This window comes from Chenopodium quinoa, unplaced genomic scaffold (assembly GCF_001683475.1).
Source record: "Chenopodium quinoa cultivar QQ74 unplaced genomic scaffold, ASM168347v1, whole genome shotgun sequence".
Lineage (NCBI taxonomy): Eukaryota > Viridiplantae > Streptophyta > Magnoliopsida > Caryophyllales > Amaranthaceae > Chenopodium > Chenopodium quinoa.
The window spans coordinates 707,379-726,823 of NW_018743032.1; the positions used below are offsets into that span (position 1 = coordinate 707,379).

General features: G+C 37.8%; 1 protein-coding gene and 1 long non-coding RNA gene across 3 annotated transcripts; both read left to right on the forward strand.

Moving 5' to 3' along the window:
- Positions 1-6,113: 6,113 nt before the first annotated feature.
- LOC110730423 lies at positions 6,114-10,603 on the forward strand. The gene is made up of 9 exons (XM_021910227.1): positions 6,114-6,857; positions 7,141-7,476; positions 7,554-7,751; positions 7,863-8,261; positions 8,346-9,419; positions 9,985-10,071; positions 10,161-10,292; positions 10,392-10,442; positions 10,565-10,603. The coding sequence occupies exons 1-9, from the start codon at positions 6,114-6,116 to the stop codon at positions 10,601-10,603; spliced, it is 3,060 nt and encodes a 1,019-aa protein (XP_021765919.1).
- Positions 10,604-13,596: 2,993 nt separating this feature from the next.
- Positions 13,597-18,999, forward strand: LOC110730375. Of its 2 annotated transcripts, none has more exons than XR_002513038.1 (2): positions 13,597-14,216; positions 18,372-18,999. It is a non-coding gene; the product is annotated as an uncharacterized LOC110730375 (long non-coding RNA). The 2 variants fall into 2 exon arrangements; XR_002513040.1 differs by lacking the exon at positions 13,597-14,216 and adding an exon at positions 16,535-17,560.
- The last annotated feature ends 446 nt before the right edge of the window (positions 19,000-19,445 follow it).

The following is a 19,445-nucleotide window of genomic DNA, read 5'->3' on the forward strand; positions in this document are numbered from 1 at the left end:
TTGACTTCGGCATGACTTCTTTCCTCGTCGTGGTTTCTTTTCTTTTTCCGGATGGGCTTCTTTTTGGGGTCAACGCCGAGTCTATGGACAGCTAGATCCGGGCTGACGCCTGGCATCTCTTCCACTTCAAAGGCAAAAATGTCTTTGAATTCTTTCAGCAGAAGGTGCAAGCTTGCACCCAAAGTAGCATGAGCAACCGTCCCAACCTTTACAGTACGTTCTAGATGGCTGTCTTCCAGAACGAGATCAATGTTTTCACCAGCCGGTTATGGACGGAGCTCGTCTAACCGGTCATTGTTCACCAGCAGAGGTGCCTTTCTTTTCTTCCCGACTGCTGGTGGGGCAGGTACTGGGTCGGCATCCTTGACATTGTCAAGGTCTATTGGTTCCTGGCCGCCTGGGGCCACAGTATCTTTGACGGCTGAGAGGTAGCACTCCCGGGCCGTCTTCTGATCCCCATTCAAGGAACTAACAGAGCCGTCATCCCTCTCGTACTTGATGAGCATGAGAGACGGAATGATTACCGCCTTGGCTTCGTTGAGAGTTGGCCGGCCAAGGATAATGTTGTAGGCAGTCAACTCCTCAACGGCCAAGAATCTGACGACAATATGTCGTCCCTGGCCTTTCTCCCCCAGCTGAATGGGTAAGTCAATTCTTCCGGCTGGATAGACCATCCCACCCCAAAAACCAACAAAGGGGTGGGTGACCGGATGCATGCTGCTGACATTATATTTCAGCTTTTGCAGGCACCGGAGGCTGATGATGTCTGATGAGCTGCCGGTGTCAATAAGGATCCATCCAACCAGCTGGTTGACAACCTTACATTCAATGACGACCGGGTCATCATGCGGACGTCGAACGCTGCCCCTGTCCTTCTCAATGAACAAGACGTCTGGGAAGGAGGAGCTTTCAGACGCCTGCTCATCATCATCTTTGTCCATCTTTCGAAGATGGCTCTTGGTGCCCCGGATGGTAGGGCCACCACATGAGAACCCGCCTACTATTGTGTAGACCGACTCCATGTCGGTATCCGAGCTACTAGCAGGCTGGGGGTAGTGTTGGAGGACTGACCCTTGTTCTTCTTCTTTGCCCCGGCTGGGGACTTAGAAATGTAGGACTTTCACATCCCCTTGTCAGCCAGACGGTCCAATGCCCGTTGAAGGATTAAGCAGTCGTTGGTGTCATGGCCAACTTCCTCATGGTATTGGCAGAATTTGTTCTTGTTCCTTGATTGAATGGAACTTTTCATTGGATTCGGCTTCTCTAGGGACAGCCGGTCCTTAATTTCCATGAGGATGGAGTTGCAGTCCTTGTTAAACTCGTACTTAGGGACGTACGGTTTAAACTCTTTATTTTTCTTCTGAACGGCTGGTCAGAGTCATTAACCGCCCAGATTTATTTTATTTTCTTGCTCTCTTCTTTATTTTTTGCCGGCTGTCTTTCTGCTTGTCGGACTTCTTGTAGTTTGACTGGTTACCAAGGGAGCAGAGGTCGGTTACTTGAATGTAGCTTTCCGCCTCCCTCAGGGCCGCCTGTAAAGTGAAAGCCCCTTTTCTGACTAGGTTTAACTTAAAGGTCGACCCGTCTCTCAGACCCTTGAAAAAATCTGTAAAAGATACCTCATCAAACAGTCCTTGAATCTGAATTCTGATCAGATTGAACCGCCGGACATAGGAGCGCAACCCTTCTCTCTCTCCCTGCTTAACGGTGCTCACGTCAAGACTTGTTTTCTTAGCAGGGATGTTCATTGAGAAGTTAGAGCAAACAGGAAGGCGAGCTTCTTGAAACTGTCAACGGACCCGGCTGACAAGTTGCCAAACCATTGTAGGGAAATAACCTTCAATGTAGCCGGGAAGCATCGACACCAAGTGGCATCATCCAACCCCTGTAAGTACATGAGGTTGGTGTATGCCATGAGGTGATCTTCCGGGTTATCTCCCGGGTGAACGCAGAAGGTTGTTCACCCTGACGTAGCAGACGGAGCTGCCAGCCCAGTGGCTAGACATTTTGATATGCCGCCTAACCTCCGAAGAGAGCCGGCTGCATGAAGTGAGGGGGATACTGATCGTAAACCTGAGTAGGTACATACGGTACCGTTCCAATCATCTGAGGGCCAGAACGGACGGTATTGCCACCTGTCTGGCTCTCATGCAGGGAGAGTGCATTCCCTGCAGAGGTGTTGTTGAAGCTGTCAGGAAAGTTTGACGTGGAAGCCGACTCAGACAACTGCTGATTTTTCTTTTGGTTGATGATTTCCCGGCATCTAGAGATGATTTTTTACTTTACACCGGCTGTTGAGTCCGGCGGGTATTATTGGTATTGCTCTTAGGAAGAAGAATTTTGGACCAATCAATGGTCCTGGCTGCCTTCTCCTTTGGATGAGGAGTTGGCTGTCGATCTCTGACTGACTTCCCCTTTTCTAGAGGAGTCTTCTTGGCCGTCTGACCCCTACTTGGGCCAGCCTGGCTCTGACTGATCAGTTCTTTAATTTCACCCTTGAAACTTGTCATGAATCTCATGAGTTCGTCTCGGGTGACATGTGCTGATCCAGCTTCCGTATGGGTTTCCCTTTCCGACTGCCCAGGGGGTCGATTTGTACCCTCCTGGTAGGCACCCCGCTCTAGAGTGTCTCTGGGCCGGATGCGCTTGGTTCTGAGAGAGCCATCATCGGCTGTAAAGGTTTCGACCTTGTGATCTTCATCTTCCTGGTCTGTAAAGACTTCGGGGTCATCGCCCAATCGATTAGGAGGTGGTACAGACTCTTGAACCATCTTCGAGGTACTCTCCCCACAGACGCACCAAATGTTTTGGGTGTTTTTGTCCCTCGGGAGAGTTACAACAGGAAGACTGATCCGGCCTTAGCTGTACCTGCAAAACAAACGGAGACACCGGTTGGGTGGTGCTCCGCCTCCGACAATTGAAGGGAGAGAAAAAGGTGCGGAAATTTAGGTGGGTATCCGCTCGGATTCCAAGCTCAGATATCTCTATCACAGGGACAATTTGTAATAAATGGTAAAACGTCCCCTCCAAAAGAGGGGAATCTCCCTATTTATAGGGTCCTCGGGATTTGTGCCCCTGATTAGGTCACTGAACCCTAATCATTGGTGGGCTGCGCCGCATTGCGGCTTTCTCGGGATTTGGGCCTGAAGGCCGCCATTCCTCCTAGGTTTCTGGAGTGACGTGTCAAGTAAGGATAGGTCCACCTTGGGCCATCCTAGGGATGACACGTGTCATCCTCTGATTGGACCACGTGGCGGGGTAAAATTACCCTAAACAAAAGGCATCATAAAAATCATAATTGACATTATATTCTTTACCCTAAATATGATACTAGGAATTTATTGTTGTCACCCAAAACATCAAATTAAGAAAAAACATCCTAACATGATACTAGGAATCATAATAACAACCTAGACATGATTTCTACATCATAATATCAATTAAACAATTAAAGCACTTACTTGGATGCCTCGTACCTCTTTCTAATAACAAAATACACGCGTTAGTAACTTCAAGGAAAATAATAAACAACAATTAAATTAAATAATTGAAATAGAGATTTGGGACCAAACCCTCATAAATTAAAACCTTTCACGTCTAGGGCGAAGGCAACTTCGAATATGGCTAGGTAGTTCTAAATCTAATGAATGCGGAATTTTGTATATTTGTGAGATAGAGAAAGAAATCAAGAGAATCTTGATGAGAGTTGATGAATTGTAGATGATTGTGGATGATTTTAGGTGAATCAAAACGGAGTTTTTACGACGTTATTTATAAAGAAAATCATCCAAAAAGATAAAATATCAAAACAGAGTTCTGGCGCAGATAAATATTAATTAGCGTTAACGCTGGCTATTGGCGCCAGACGCCAACATTAGCGCCAGGCGCCAATGCTAGCGCCAAGCGCCAGGCGCTACAGCTGGTGTTTGGCGCTGATTCACAAATTCACGCGTTTTCTTTAAGTCAAATAGAAATTGCCGTGTAGGAGGATAAATCGTATTTTTCCTCAAAATGCTCTTTGATTTTAATTAAAACTCTAAAAAGTCAACAAAAGTCAATTTATCAATGCTAATTAAACTAGAAATGAAAAGAACCTTCTAGAAGAATCTAGAAGACTAAAACCATTCCTAATTGCATTAGGAATGATAAATCCATATTAGGCCCTCCCCTAGATCATTGGGCCGCATATAAGGCTCAAACTTGGCCCAGTTCAGTAATTTGGCTATAACTTCCTCAATATTCATCGGAATTGGGCTTATAATATATCGTTGGAAAGGTCTTGTCAAGCCCCATCCAACTACACTCCTAATCGACCCATATTATAGACCAACCAAACTGGATTGGCTTTTTTCTCAAAATAAGTTTTCAAAAACATAGAGAAGAGAAAAGAAATTAAAACTATCCGCAACACTAAACTTTCCACACTTTCACTTCATTCGATTATGATTTGACGCGAAAGGTACTTATCACTGGGTTTGGTTTTGTGGAGACACAAATGGGTGTCTACACACAGGGAGGTGCAAGATTGTTGCTGGTGTTTTTCTAGATATTTTGTTTTCTGTAGCCTGTAGGTGTTCAGTCTCTAATAGAAAGTTACTTGTGTTATAGTTTGCCTTTTTGTTTTTTTGTTTTTAGGTTTCTTTTCCTACAGTTGCTCTAGTCCTGATGTAGGGGTTGTCCTACAATTGAGTGAAGGAGGGGCTTGTTTTGTTATTTCCTATCTTCTTCTTATGGCAACCTTGATAGAAGGTGGCTTGAAGTTTTAGGCAAGGCCTGCTCCCTTCTTCCCTAGTGAAACCTTCTTAGAAGGTGGCACTATGGGATTTAGGGCGAGTTTGGGGGTTGTTTGCATGTCCAAAGGCTTGTGTATTTTGGAGATGCAACTTAGCTTTTGTAAGTTGTAATTCTCACCTTTTGGTAATAATAAAATTTATTTACCAAAAAAATAAAAATTGACTACTTTTGTACACTAATAAAAAATAGTACTAAATTGATTATAATACTGAAATTACCGTGCATTTATGGAACAGGATCTAACCTAGATATATAATGAAACATACGGCACTAGAAGCAAACTTGACACATGTTACTGTCTCATTATATAAATTTCCTTGTCAATGTAGCAGTCGTAGATAAAGCAATTTTAATAAGACAGGCTCTGACATTATTTTATTTCGTACAAAATTTTACAAATAGTTCTTTTTTTTCAAGAAATGATATTTATCTAAATAAGTTACTATCACATTTAGCAACACTATATAATCATATATAATACAATAAACCAATCATATACGATCTTGACATTTTAATTTTGACAAACGGTAAAATGAGGTTTGACTTTCGTTGACTTTCTCTCTTCTTTCTCTTCTCCATGGTTCTTTGATTTTGATCGGTTTCTTCATCAATCTTGATCTCCAATGGCTAAAAAGAAGAAGTAGAACAATTCTACACCTCAATTCTACTTATCCAGTGATAGATACAATTTTTTAAGAATTTGTGAAACTCAGGTTCTACTTTTGTTCCAAGCCCGATTCAGGAGGTAGATGAGCTTGTCACTTCGGCGCTGGAACTGGTCAATCCATCTTGTGGTTCTATTCCCCGGAGTGATGCTGAAACTGTTGCACTATTTGCTGAAGCCATTTCTAGACCAGCATCTTCGATTTCCAATAAAAAAGTACCTAGGGTTTCTAGGTTTACTGTTCCATTGGATGCTCATCGATCTGAACCAACTGTTCTCGATTCTCAATCTATACCTCCCCCGGAACAGAACTTGCACAAGGATGGTGAAAATCGATCTAGCTCATTGTCTGGGAAGTTGACTGCTAAGGGAGCTCCTATGTTCTTTGTTGCCCCGGTGGTTAAAAATGGGAACCAGGTAGCTCAGCTGCAGCATTCCGAACTTATGGAAGGTAATAAGAAATGGTCTAATGCTTTATTTTTCTATGTTGTTGGTCATTATCCTACTATTGCTGCTGTTCATCGTTTTATAGCTCAACAATAGAATGATGTGAAAAAAACCAGAAATTTTTTCGCATGACGATGGGTATTTTATCATTAATTGTTGCTCAGTTAGTGATAAGGATATTATTCTTTGCTCTGGTGCCCATACGTTTATGGGAAAACCAGCAATCATTAAGCCTTGGAGTCCTAAATTTGATTTTGGTGCTGAGATTTTGAGAACTATTCCATTATGGGTTAAGTTCCCAAACTTACCTTTAAATTGTTGGGGTCCTGAAACTCTTAGTCGTATTGGTAGCTTTCTTGGTATACCAATTTGTTCTGATGAATGTACTACAAGACAACTAAAAGTTTCCTTTGCTAGAGTTCTCATAGAAATTGATGTTACCAAGCCATTGCCTAAATCTGTATTTGTGGAAAGCCCCTCGAAGGAAACTCTGGAACTTAAGGTAGTCTATGAATGGACTCCACCCTTTTGCTCTAAGTGCAATAAAGTGGGCCATGACTGTTCTGTCAAAGCTCTAGCAGCTCCAAAGCAATCAATGACTGCAGCTCCCAAGCAGTCAGTAAATGCAGCTCCCAAGCAGTCAGTGACTGCAGCTCCCAAGCAGTCAGTGACTGCAACTCCTAAATCAGTGCAGCAAGTATGGGTTGCTAAGCCTACTACTCCTGTTGTTGATGTTGATGTTGATGCTTCTATTCATGGTCAATCTATTATCACTCCACAGGTTCATACTTCTCAAAACTCAGATGAGGGGTGGAGAATAGTGGGAAGGAATACAAAAAGTCAGCAAACTAGGGTTAATCAGCCTGCTTCTACCTCTAATGCTTTTGTTGCTTTATTTGCAAATGAAATGGATGGTGTAGGTGGTTTCACTATAAATCCAAGCGGGGGTGAGGTTAATCCCCCATTGGTGTCATGATTTACTATATCTGGAATGTCTGGGCCTGAATGACCCTGACAAAGTTGCCTCTGTAAAGAGGTTGCTTCATTCTCATTCAGTTGATGTTATTGGCCTTCTTGAAACAAAAGTCAAATAAAAAATTATTTTCACTTACCAAAAGAAGTTTGGCTCGTCTTGGCTTTGGGTGTACAATTATGATCATCCTCCTAAAGGGAGGATTTGGCTTGGTTGGAATGCAGATAGAGTAACAGTCAATGTCTTAAAGATTCATGAGCAGTTTATACATTGTAGTGTCCTTTCTAAGGATCTTTCTACTCAAATTCATCTCACTGTTATCTATGGGCTTCATTCTATTCATGATAGGCTTCCTATGTGGGAAGGGATTAGGAACATCTATATAAAGCATTATCCATGGCTCTTTGCTGGTGAGTTTAACTCCGTTCTTCATACTTCAGACAGGCTTCATGGTACCGATGTTACTGATTATGAGACTAGAGATTTCCAGAGTTTGGTTGATGATTTGGACCTCATTGAGGTCAAGAGCAAAGGAGCCTTCTACTCTTGGTCAAATAAGGCTCACACTGGTCCTAGAAGTCTATCTAAGATTGATAGAGTCTTTGGTAACCAAGCTTGGCTGGCCTCTCATGGTCATGTTGAAACTGTCCTGATTTCCTTGATACCGTTTCTCAGGCTTGGTGTTCTGGTGGTTCTGTCTGGCAAAAGCTTAATTCTGTGAAGTCTAGTATCAAGTCTCTTAATAGCAAGCAGTTTGGCAATATTTCTGAGATGATTGATCAAGCTAATGTTGAGCTTGCTGGAATTCAGAACTTAATGGCTCAGAATCCTGATGATTTGGATTTATATGTAAAAGAATCTGATGCTATTAAGGTTGTCAAACACTAGAATGATATTCAAGAAAGAATCTTCAAACAAAAGTCTAGGATCAACTGGATTAATCTTGGAGATGGCAATTCCCATTATTTTTTCTTAGTGATGAAGAATAGACAAGCAAGGAACATAATTGACTCCATCTTTGACTCTAACCAAGTTTTTCTTAAGGATCCGGATGCTATTTTTCATGAGATTATTTCTTTCTATAAGTCTCTTTTAGGGACTAAGGCTCCTTGGCTTCCTGTTGTTGATCTTGTTACTATTAGGAGAGGTAAACAGCTTAGCTCTATTTCTCAGAGCTATCTCATTCAGCGTGTCTCTCATGCTGAAATTGTTGCTGCCCTTAAGGGAATTGATAGCACTAAAGCTCCTGGTATTGATAGCTTTAACTCCTTTTTCTTTAAGAGAGCTTGGCACATTGTGAAAGATGATATTTATGCAAGTGGTATTGATTTCTTTACTAAAGGGACCTTGCCTAAGCAATGGAATTGCACCACTATCACTCTTGTTCCTAAAATCCCTAATGCTTCCCATTTTTAGGATTTTAGACCTATAACTTATTGCATTGTGGTTTATAAGCTTATTTCTAAGGTCATAACTGCTAGACTTGCTGCTATCATTGGTAAGGTCATTGATGATGCTCAAGCAGGTTTTATTCCAGGCAAGCACATTGGTGACAATATCCTTCTTGCAACTGAGTTGATCAAAGTCTATGATCACAAATTTATTTCACCTAGATGCATGGTTAAGGTGGATCTGAAGAAAGCCTATGATTCAGTTGAGTGGGGATTCTTGATTACTGTTATGCAGGAGCTTGGTTTTCCTCAAAGGTTTATTACCTGGATCTTGACCTGTCTTACTTCTATCTCTTATTCTATTCTTATCAATGGTTTCCCTGCCCCTTCCTTTGAAGCTAAGAAAGGTTTAAGGAAAGGTGATCCTATGTCTCCTTTTATTTTTGCTATAGGCATGGAATACCTTTCCAGATGCCTTGATGAGCTTAGGTTAACTCCTGATTTTAACTTTCATCCTAGATGTGAAAAGTTAAACCTAACTCATATGATGTTTGCTGATGATCTGTTGATGTTTTCTAGAGCTGATAGTGTTTCTGTCAATCTTCTCTTCCAAGCTTTCTTAAAATTTTCTGGTGCTTCTGGTCTTTCTGCTAATCTTGATAAAAGTGAAGTCTACTTTGGAGGAGTTTCTATTGATGTTCAGGCAGAACTTAAAGATCTTCTTGGTGTTTCTCAAGGTTCTATTCCTTTTAGATATCTTGGGATCCCTCTCTCTTCTAAGAAGCTTATAATTGCTCAATGTAGGCCTTTGGTGGAGAAAGTGACTGCTAGAATTCAAGGGTGGATGGCTAAACACTTGTCCTATGCTAGGAGGCTCCAGTTGGTTAAGAGTGTGTTGTTTGTTTTTCTAACATATTGGTCTCAAATCTTTATCTTACCAAAGAAGATTCTGAAAGAGATAGAGGCTAGATTCAGATGCTTTCTTTGGACTGGCTCCTCTACTACTGCTAGGAAATCTTTGGTTGCATGGAATTATGTTTGTCTTCCTAAAGTCTGTGGTGGTTGGAACTTTCCTTTTCTCCCGGAGTGGAATAAGGCACCTGTCACTAAGTTACTTTGGGATATTGCTCACAAGGCTGATAATCTTTGGGTTAAGTGGGCCCATATTTATTATTTCAAGCATAACGATTGTTGGACCACTCCTATACTTGCTAAATGCGCCTAGTTTTTGAAGAAAATCCTAAGTTGTAGAGATATTGTGAATGATCAAGGGGGATGGGATGGTTTCATACAAGGCAATAAGATGAAAATCAAGAAACTTTATGTTGCTATTAGGCCTCAAGTCCCTAAGGTTCCTTGGAAGAGGGTCATTTTCCATAACTTGGCAACTCCTAAAAGTGTGTTTATCTTGTGGCTAGTTTTGTGGGATAGGATTGTCACTAATGATAGGTTGCTACAATGGCACATCTCTTGTGATCCAAGGTGTTTCTTTTGCTTGAATAGTAATGAAAGTGTTCAACACTTATTCTTTGATTGTGAGTACTCTAGACAGGTTTGGAACAAGGTTTTGAGTATTTTACATGCATGTCTCCAAGCCTGTTCAGCAGTTTGATGATGAGATTGAATGCTTGAAGAAAATCTGCAGAAGTTCCAGAATGAAAAACAAAGTGATCCAAGTTGCCTTCACTGAAACATTCTATGGTATTTGGATACAGAGAAATGCAGTTTTGTTTACTGGTTGTTGCAAGCCTGTTGATGTTCTAGTTAAGGATATTATCTTTCATTCAGCTTCTAGAATCCTTGTTGGAAGCAAGTACTTGATTGTGTAATTTTCTACTTAGTTGGTTTTGCAGGCAGCTGCAGGTTTGCTGTTGTTCTGTTCTGATTTTAGGTTGTTGTTGCTGTTTTGAAGTATGCAGCAGCTTGGGTTTCTGTTTGCTGCAGCCTGGTTTGCATGGAGCTATTCCTGTTCCGCAGCTGCTCTGTTCTAGCAGTCTGTTCTGATGCAGCAACTGCTGTTCTGGTCTGCTGCTGCTATTTCCGTTTGCTGCTGCTATTCTGATCTGCTGCTGTTGTTGCTGGTTTGCTGTTGCTACTGTTTCTCTATTCTGCTGTCTGTCAGCAAGTCTGCTGCAGCTTAGGTGCTGGTTTTGTGTTGTTGTTTTGGCAGCTTGTGATTTAGTGTCCTTCTCTTTTCTTTTTAGCTGCTTTAGCTTCTTTATTTTCCTGTATAGGGTGGTTTTAGTGCTTTAAGCTACTATTTTTGCCTATTTTTGTGTGCTGCTTTTGTCTTAGGTGTTCTTGTCTGGTCTTGGCTCTCAGAACCCTTCCTAGAAGGTGGCTGTGAGCTTCAGTCCAGTAGTTGTCCTTGTTTCACTCAAGCACCCTTCCTAGAAGGTGGTTTGGGTAGATTCTTGGACTGTTGGTGGTGGTTTGGCCTTTTTGGTCTGTGGTGTTTGGTGTTGTTACAGCTTAACTTCTTGTAAGTTTGTAACTTTCTTATTTTGGCAATAAAATTCTTATTTTCCAAAAAAAAAAACCCAATCATATACAAAGTATGTACTAAATTTATTTAAAGTACAAAGTTGGCAAATTTTATTTTTGTCATTATGTAATCATTTGAATTTTCTTTCTTCAATACTTGTTTCAATAAAAATATTTGAATGTTATGTACATTAATAAGAATAAATTTATTTATCTTGATCTCTAACACATATACAATATACAAATATAAATATAAATGTCCATACTACATTCCTTTCTAACAAAACTTCAAAACACTAGAAGCAAACTAAAGTACTAAACAAATATTATCTCATTAAAAAAAAAAATATCACCTAGCATAGTTTGATCTAGTGGTATGTTTTATCACAACCATGAGGTTGTTGGTTCAAACCCCACTAGAGACACTTTAGCATGGGGTGAGATTTCCCCTATCTCCCCCCCCCCCCGATCCTAAAGTGTCTATCTTACTAACCCAGGCTGAGAAGACTTGTGATAGGTCCGGACCCATTAGGGCCCTTCTCTCTACCAATAAAAAAAATTAAAAAAAAAATCCCGCTCATTTTCCCAATCATATACAGTATAAAGCAATTTCAATAAAGAGAAATTGAAACTAATAATCCCACCTATTCCTCTTTTGCTCAAACAATCCCACCTCTAAATAATGTGGAAATAATCCAACATTTACCTATCATCTGCACAAATTTTTTTATATTATATATTTCTTAAATCTCTCCCTCTACCTTTTACCTCCCACCATCAATGGAAGACCGGGCCTCCATTACCACCACCACCAGAGCCCCACCAAAAACCCCCATGTCCCAACCCTACCCCTCTCACTTGACAACCGTACCCCACCTAACCCCTAAAACTGGCCAGCCAACCACCACTAAACCCCTAAAATTGACCACCCCAGAAATGTGGTGAGTTTGATCCAATTGGTGAGTTTTATTTTTTTATTTTTCTTAAAAAATAAAAAAATGTATTATCTTATTATTAACATAATTTGGCATTTTCTTATAATTTAATAACTTGGCTGGCCCATTACTATATAGTAATTGGATCAAACTCAGCATTCAAATTATATAAGCCAACTACAACTAAATTGTTTCTAAGGACAATTTGTAATGATTCCTCGAAGGAACCGGAAAAGAAGAGATTTAAGGGCTACTTGATATCTTGACTATGCACACCGCTCCATAGGCTTGACTCACATCTCCCTCCACCAACTTATGACTCAACCACAAAGGTCAAAAGGTCTTGAAAAGAGTTATAATGTAAGGGCAAAAAGGATAAAGGTAGGCTAAAATTTAAAATTTGGTTGTATACCTAAATTGTGAAGCAAAGGGTGATAAATCTTCAACACCATAATCAAGCATTCACCAAACAAAAACCCCAAACACCCCCAAGCTTGTTCAAAGCCAAAATCAAGCATACAAAAAGCGTAAGAACGCTTCCCCCCAAGATAAAATGAAGCATTTTTCTCCATGTTTAATATAAGGAGAAATATACTTACATCAAACTATTTTTGAACTTTTTTCATTTTTAACAATTTTTTCACTTTTGCCAAAGAATTTGAATTTGCTTTGCTTTTTCTCTTTTTTCTTTCATTTTGGAAAATGGAAGGAGGGTGTTCCCGTCATAGGGGATCCTTCTCCTGAAATGCCCATGGCCCTTTAAAAGCCTAGGACTTTACACTTGTTATGGTGTATTAGGATTTCAATTCCTAACTGTTTGGGGGACCTTGAATTAGAAATGATCCTCTCATCACGCTTGTTTTTGTAAGAATCAATTAGGAGTCGCCAAGGAGTTTTAGGAAAACTCATAAACCTCGTTTATCCTTTCTCCCAAGTAGAGTTCAAGGGATAATTAGCACGAATCATAAGTTTACCCATGCCCAAATTGGTCTACACAAACCAGAAATGAGATCGACAACGGGGGTACTAAGATAACGTTCCCTTTAGAGGGGAATCACTATCGTAGCCCTAGTACGACCTCCGCTAGCTCTTCCTTTTTTAATAATTTAATCACCAAACAATATATGCAACGTGGTACCTAAAACTAAGTTAGTTGATTTTATTTACAAGTCTTAATCTCGTAGGAATTACATTGCAAAAGTCATTATTCTTTGTTTAATCAAATTCGTGAAATGAAAAAGAAATAAAAAATGTTTGCCTTGACTTAGGTGATAAAACAATAAATTAATTATCACTACAACAAATCAGCACTTGTGCCACAAATTATGCCACATAAATTCCAAATTCGTAGCATAACTTCACCTAGCCACGGGTAAAATGAACTATGATACAAAACCTTAATTGGAAGAATAATTTATGGCACGGGTATTTAATTTCCTGTGGAAAAAATCACACATGTGCCACGAGTACCGCTTCTCCCGTGGCCAACTTAAAATTTGTGACACGATTAGCTCTTTTCCCGTGGCAAACTTTACATTTGTGCCATGGATAGTTTATTTTCGTGACAAACTTTACACTAGTGTCACATGTAATAATGAAGACCGGTGCCTAAAATGTAGTATTAAATTAAAAACAGGATTAAGATAAAATAGAGGCATTGTTTGGTGGTAACATTTTATGTAACTTTCTGGTTATCACTTGGTCCAAGTCAAAACACTAGTAAAAAAAAATGTGTTTGGTAGTGGTTAGTGGTAGAGGTAGCGTTTATATAGCTTTTGTCAAACGTTAACAACAGTAGTGTTTGAGAGGTAGCAGATAGCTTTAATTTTGAAAAATTTTGTTTACTTTTTAAATATTATGCATGTATTTTTACTGTATATAAACATTTAACTCGCTATTATTGCCAAAAACTCGTACTACTAAACGTAATATTATTAGCTAATCTCTACCCACTACTTATTGAAAATTACTCGCTACTTTAATAATTACCCGCTACCCGACTGCTAAAAGCTACTCCTACCCTTGGTTTTTCCAAACATGACCCAAGCAAAAGTCAGTTCCCAAAAAACTCAAAGCTACGGAATAAATTAAAATGGTGCTTTAATTATTTTTTTTGGTTTAATTTTTCAACTCCTTCTTCTCGCATCTCAAAATTCATTCTTACCCCCAATACTACCCAGTTAACCCACCTGTGCTTCATCTCTCCTATCAAAATTTTCCAGGTTCCCAACGATTCCATCTTTCTCGTCTTTCTTAGCTTCACTCTTACCCCGTTCTCCATTGCCTCTAGAAATTCATTCGTTTATTCAAAATCTTGTTGGCATGGGGTGGATTGATGGTGGTGGGGTGTCGGTGGTTTTTAGGGTTCTAATCTGAAACTCATGAAGCGGTTCCTCACCTCCACGACTTTCTATATTCACGGCTTTCAACATATCATCCTCCACCGCCGTCTGCAAGTCTTGGATTCAATTTTTGCAATTAATACGGCGGAATTTGAATGAAATTTCCTCAAGATCAAAATTTTCTAGGTTATGTATCTTTGCGTTTCAATTATTTTTGTTGAATGCTTTGATATCTTGAGTTTAATTAATGTAATATTTAGTACTCTCTCCGTTTCAATATGATAGTCCCATATGGAATCAATCACATAAAATTAGAAAAGGATAATATTTGGAATCTAACATTAAATTAAAAAACAATTTATAAATAGTTTTGCCTTATTTAATTTTTTTGATTTTTTTTAATGAAAGTTTTAGTCATATTTGCATAAATAAGGGGAGTAACTTCTTTACTTAGAGTCATGTCATTAATTCACAATCAATTAATATAACCCATCAGAATTTAATATGAATAAAATAGGAAATAAAAACTAAATTAAAAGTGGAATACATTCAAAATGAGTATATCTTTTTAAAACGCCCAAAATAATATATGGGACTAACAAATTGAAACAGAGAGTTGTTTAATTTGGATGAACTTATTTCCCCAAACCCCCCCTCTATTTTTGTTCTCTTATCGATTAATTAGGTGAAACAACTCCTGAATTTTTTTTATTCTCTATTAAATAGCAACCTTTTTGTTTCATTATGCATGATTTGTGTTTATTTTTTTTCAAGTTTTATTTGATTTTAATTTAATTGTTATTTGATTCCTATTTTTTTTTACTGTTGACAATTGAACTTGCAATTTTTTAAAAGGTAAATCTTCCTTTTTTTTCTTTAATTGGGTTAATTTTTCTGAAGTACTTGCTCAATTCAATATGGGTTAATTTGATCAATTATATTTGTTGAAGTTATGTTGGATTGATGGCCTGACAACTTTGTCTTAATTTGTTTATGTTTCATGAATGGGAAAGAAGGTAATGCTCACTGTTGTGATGAGTTCATGACAGATGATTATTTTATGTGAAGCAAGATATTGTATGGAATATAATATGACTATGTGAGGGTCGTACGATGAAGGTTTTTTTATATAGAGGGGGGCTTCTATGTTACTATTTTCAGTGGTCTTGTGTGATTAGGTACAATTATCTGCTTGTCATTTATGTCATTTTTGCAACCCTTTTTTTTCTATTGATTAAATAAAGCCTAACATGACATTTTCTCCCTATTTTTATCACCTGTTCCTTCTTGTATCTTAGTCTTATTCTATCACTCTTTGCTTAGCATAAATTTTTCTATAGTTGGTTTTAATGAGTTATTTTTATAGGTAACTTGGTAAAAATTTTGATTTGTTCATTAGTGTTTAGTTGCTCATGGTTCCAATGCAATTTTAGGTTTCCACGTGTGAGTGATAGTTCCACTAGCGAGATACTACATTTAATCTTTTTAATTATACTCTCATCTATGTTCTTCCTTTTTTTTTATTATTATTATTTTTATCGTAATGAAATCTTAGTATAACTAGTATAATGTAGGTTAAAATATAGTGTAATTACTCTATATTAATCAAAGGGGTGGGGCGGGGGGAGATGAAGGGATTAAACTTGAGTTACCTAAGTTAAGGAGTTGAGATTAGCTAATAAAGTATCTGGTTTAGGATTTAATTTTATATTGGCAAAATTGGCCTCAACACTCTGAACTTTGGCTTGGGTGCACTCAGCACCCCGAACTAAGAAAAATAGCCAAAACACCCTGAAGTATTACCATGGGTGCACTTAGCACCATACAAGAAATTTTTCGGCCAAAAGTGGCCGGATTCCGACGACTTTTATTTTTAATAATTTATTTTTTTTAATAAAAAATGTTTTTTTTAATAAAAAATGTTTTTTGTCTTATTATTATTATTACTATTACTATTACTACTAAAATACCTTGATTTGCGTGTTGTTATTTTTTTGATGGAAATTGTTCAGGAACAGTTTCGGGTGTCATTTTTTCTCTTATTGGATCCAAATTTAGCTCAAATTTTGCAAAAAAAAAACGGAAACACCTCGTTTTGCGTTTCGAGAAATATCTAAGTAGCTAAGGCACGCAAATCGAGATATTTCTTGACACGTAAAACGAGGTATTTTTTTTGCAACTCTCGAGCTGAATTTGGACCCTATAAAAGAAAAAATGACCCCGAAACCAATACGCAAATTGAGATATTGCTTGACACGCAAAACGAGGTATTTCCATTATTTTTTTGCGAATTCCGATCTTAATTTGGAATCATTAAGGGTAAAAATGATCCGCGGAACCTTACCCGAACAATTTCCGTAAAAAAATATATAACAACACGCAAATCGAGGTATTTTTGTAATAATAATAATAATAACAATAATAATATTATATAATAATAATAATGATAATAATAATAATAATAATAATTATTATAATAATAATAATAATAATAATAATAATAATAACAATAAGAAAATAAATAAACATTTTTTTATTAAAAAAAAAAAGTCGCCGGAATCCGACCACTTTTGGCCGGAAATTTTCTTGTATGGTGCTAAGTGCACCCATGCTAATACTTCGGGGTGTTTTGGCTATTTTTCTTAGTTTAGGGTGCTGAGTGCACCCAAGCCAAAGTTCAGAGTATTGAGGCCAATTTTACCTTTTTTATTTAGATAAACAAAGGGTTTTTGCTTGTGAACTAAATAGTACGTAGTTTAAGACTTGTTTGGTGCAAGGATGACATCCATTTATATAACCTACAACTCTACAAGCAATTGGTGCTGCAATTAAAAATGCATCTATTTATCTTGCTTTTAGAATTATTTATTACTAGGGTCCTAGTTAAGTAGTTTTGCTTATTATTTCCTTATTATGAGCTTTTTTTTTTTTCTTAATATTAAGTCCTGTGTTCGGTATCTTTAGTAGGTTGTTGTTACATTTGTACTTGTAGTCAAAATTACATTATACATAGTATGACCAAGTCCCAACCATGCTATATCAATCTCTTTTTGCTTCTGCAGATTTGTTTGGATTTGTTAACATTTCTTTTGTACACAGATTTGCTACTATTTATGATTTTGGGAAAATTAGTGGTTGACTTTCAAAATCACATTGCATGTATAATTCCCTTAGTTGGCTCACTGAGATAATGTTGAAAAAAAAGTGCTTGGGTTATCTAGGACTTGGTACTGCCATATTAATTCCACCTTCAGATTTTCTTTTTTTTTTTAAAAAAAAAAAAATTATGATATAGTTTGCGACAAGTTATATTATGTATACTGATTGTTTTTCTATTATTATTAGACACCTTGGACTGAAATGTTCAAAAAGGTTTAGCTAGTTAGTGTGCGTGAACTATGTCATTTCTAATTAATTTCTTTTTTATTTAAATTTTTTTTAGTCACTTCAACCTTATTGAAAAAGGAAGGGGGAAATGCACTATTTATAGAAGTTGAGCTCTATAGAAGAATTTGGCCTACTTTTTCTAGGTTAGATTTTACTCGCACTTATCCTTATCTTATAAACTTGAACAGTGCCTTCAGACTAGCATGCTGATCATTTTTGGTCTTTATTTGAAATGTTTATCGAGTATCATGCAATAGTTACTCCTATATTGCATATCATTAGACAAGGTGATATTTGTATGTTTGTGTTGTGCTCGACATTGTTGCTAGGCTTGCTACTATTCAGATAAATTGATATTAGCCAAATAAACCCTTAATGTTAATCTTTATATTTTTTTACCTTGACGGTAACTACAGTTAGGTAAATGAGTAAGAAAAAAGAGAAGAAGAGGAGAAGCTTGCGTCAAGTTGCCAGGCTCATGGTTAAGTAATTGGATTTTTTTTAATTGTGGTGATGGGGAATTAATCTTGGTTCTGTTTTGTTGTTATTTTACAATTTTTCGAGTCTGAATGCAAGTTGTTTATATTGTAAACATAATCTGGTTTGTGTGACTATGTTTGTGAGTGTATGTGTGGATGTAATTTCTTGTGGATGTTGTTGCACATTATTGTTGCTGCATGCTGCTGCGGCTAACTACTGTCACATGATGCTGCTGCTGCTGACTGATGTTACATGATGCTATTGGTGCATTGATGAGTGTCATTTATGGCACTCATTTGGTTCTTTTTAGGGTGAATTTCATGTTATTCTATAGCTCTTTTACTTAGCTTTTCCTTGATTTTATTCTTTATTTCTTTTAGTTTGCATTTTCTTAGTTGGATTTCTTTCTTTACGCATTTCTTGGTTTATTTTGTTATTTTCTCTTTTATTTGCTTGTTTTCCCTTATTTTTCAGGTTAAGGTCATTATCCAAGTTTCCCGAGGCCTCTTCCCAAGTTCAGCATTGATTAGAAAGTCTAGTGTTCTCCATTTGAAGATCAAGCATGGAGAAGTGCAAGTTCCTAAAGTCCTTGAGCTATGAATTCAAGCCGTGGGGGCATGATTTCTAGTCTTGAACCTGTAAACATGGAGTTTAGAAAATGCAAAGTCCCGTTTTTATCAAGAGCATTAAGTGAAACGCACGAGGAGCATCGGAATGATAGGGAAGAAGGATGCCCTACTCCCAAGCGCGAGCGCGCGCAACTATGGCGCGGCTGCGCGGCCAGGTGGAGCGGGCGCGCCTGTCTGGGTCCCTATTTTGTTCCCAGATTTGCGTGATCGCGCTCTCCCTTATAGTTGGCCGCGCCTGTATAGGTTTATTTGGGGACGATCTAACTAAATTCTCTTAGTTTTACTATATAGATTTTCTTTCTATTTTTAAAAGAGGAGAATTAGAGAAAATTAGAGAATTAATTTAGAAATTAGAATTAGAATTTTAGGGAGAGAAACTGTAGATGGTAGAGAGAGAGGTTCTTGATTGTTGATTGATGATTGAATATTGTTAATTCTAGCATTTTCTCCATTGAATTAAAGCAATTTTGTAAGGATTTCTTTTACTTTAATGCAATTTTTAGCTTATCATTTCAATAGCTTCGTTGATTGTTCAAGTTTGAATTGAATTTGTTATTGAATTAGTTATATTGATATGATGATGATGAAATTGTTGATTAGCTTAGTTTTGATCATAAAATCAATAGATTGTAAGTAACTCTCTTACTAGGGGAATGGTGAAGCATGTATGAGTGATGGATTGATGCTAATTGGGGGAAACTGATGGAGTTGATGTTGTGATTAAATTGGTTGATTGATTAAGTGCATGTGTGTGATTAATTGAAGAGTAGCTAACTTTGATTGTTACATTAGAATGCATTGTATGCTTGCATTGATACAGAAAATTGATTTGTGGCTTACTTTTGTCGATTGAGTTGGTTTGCATGGTTCCTAATTAGAGTCTCTCGTAGTTGGCGCTAGCTTGACCCCTAGGAGATTA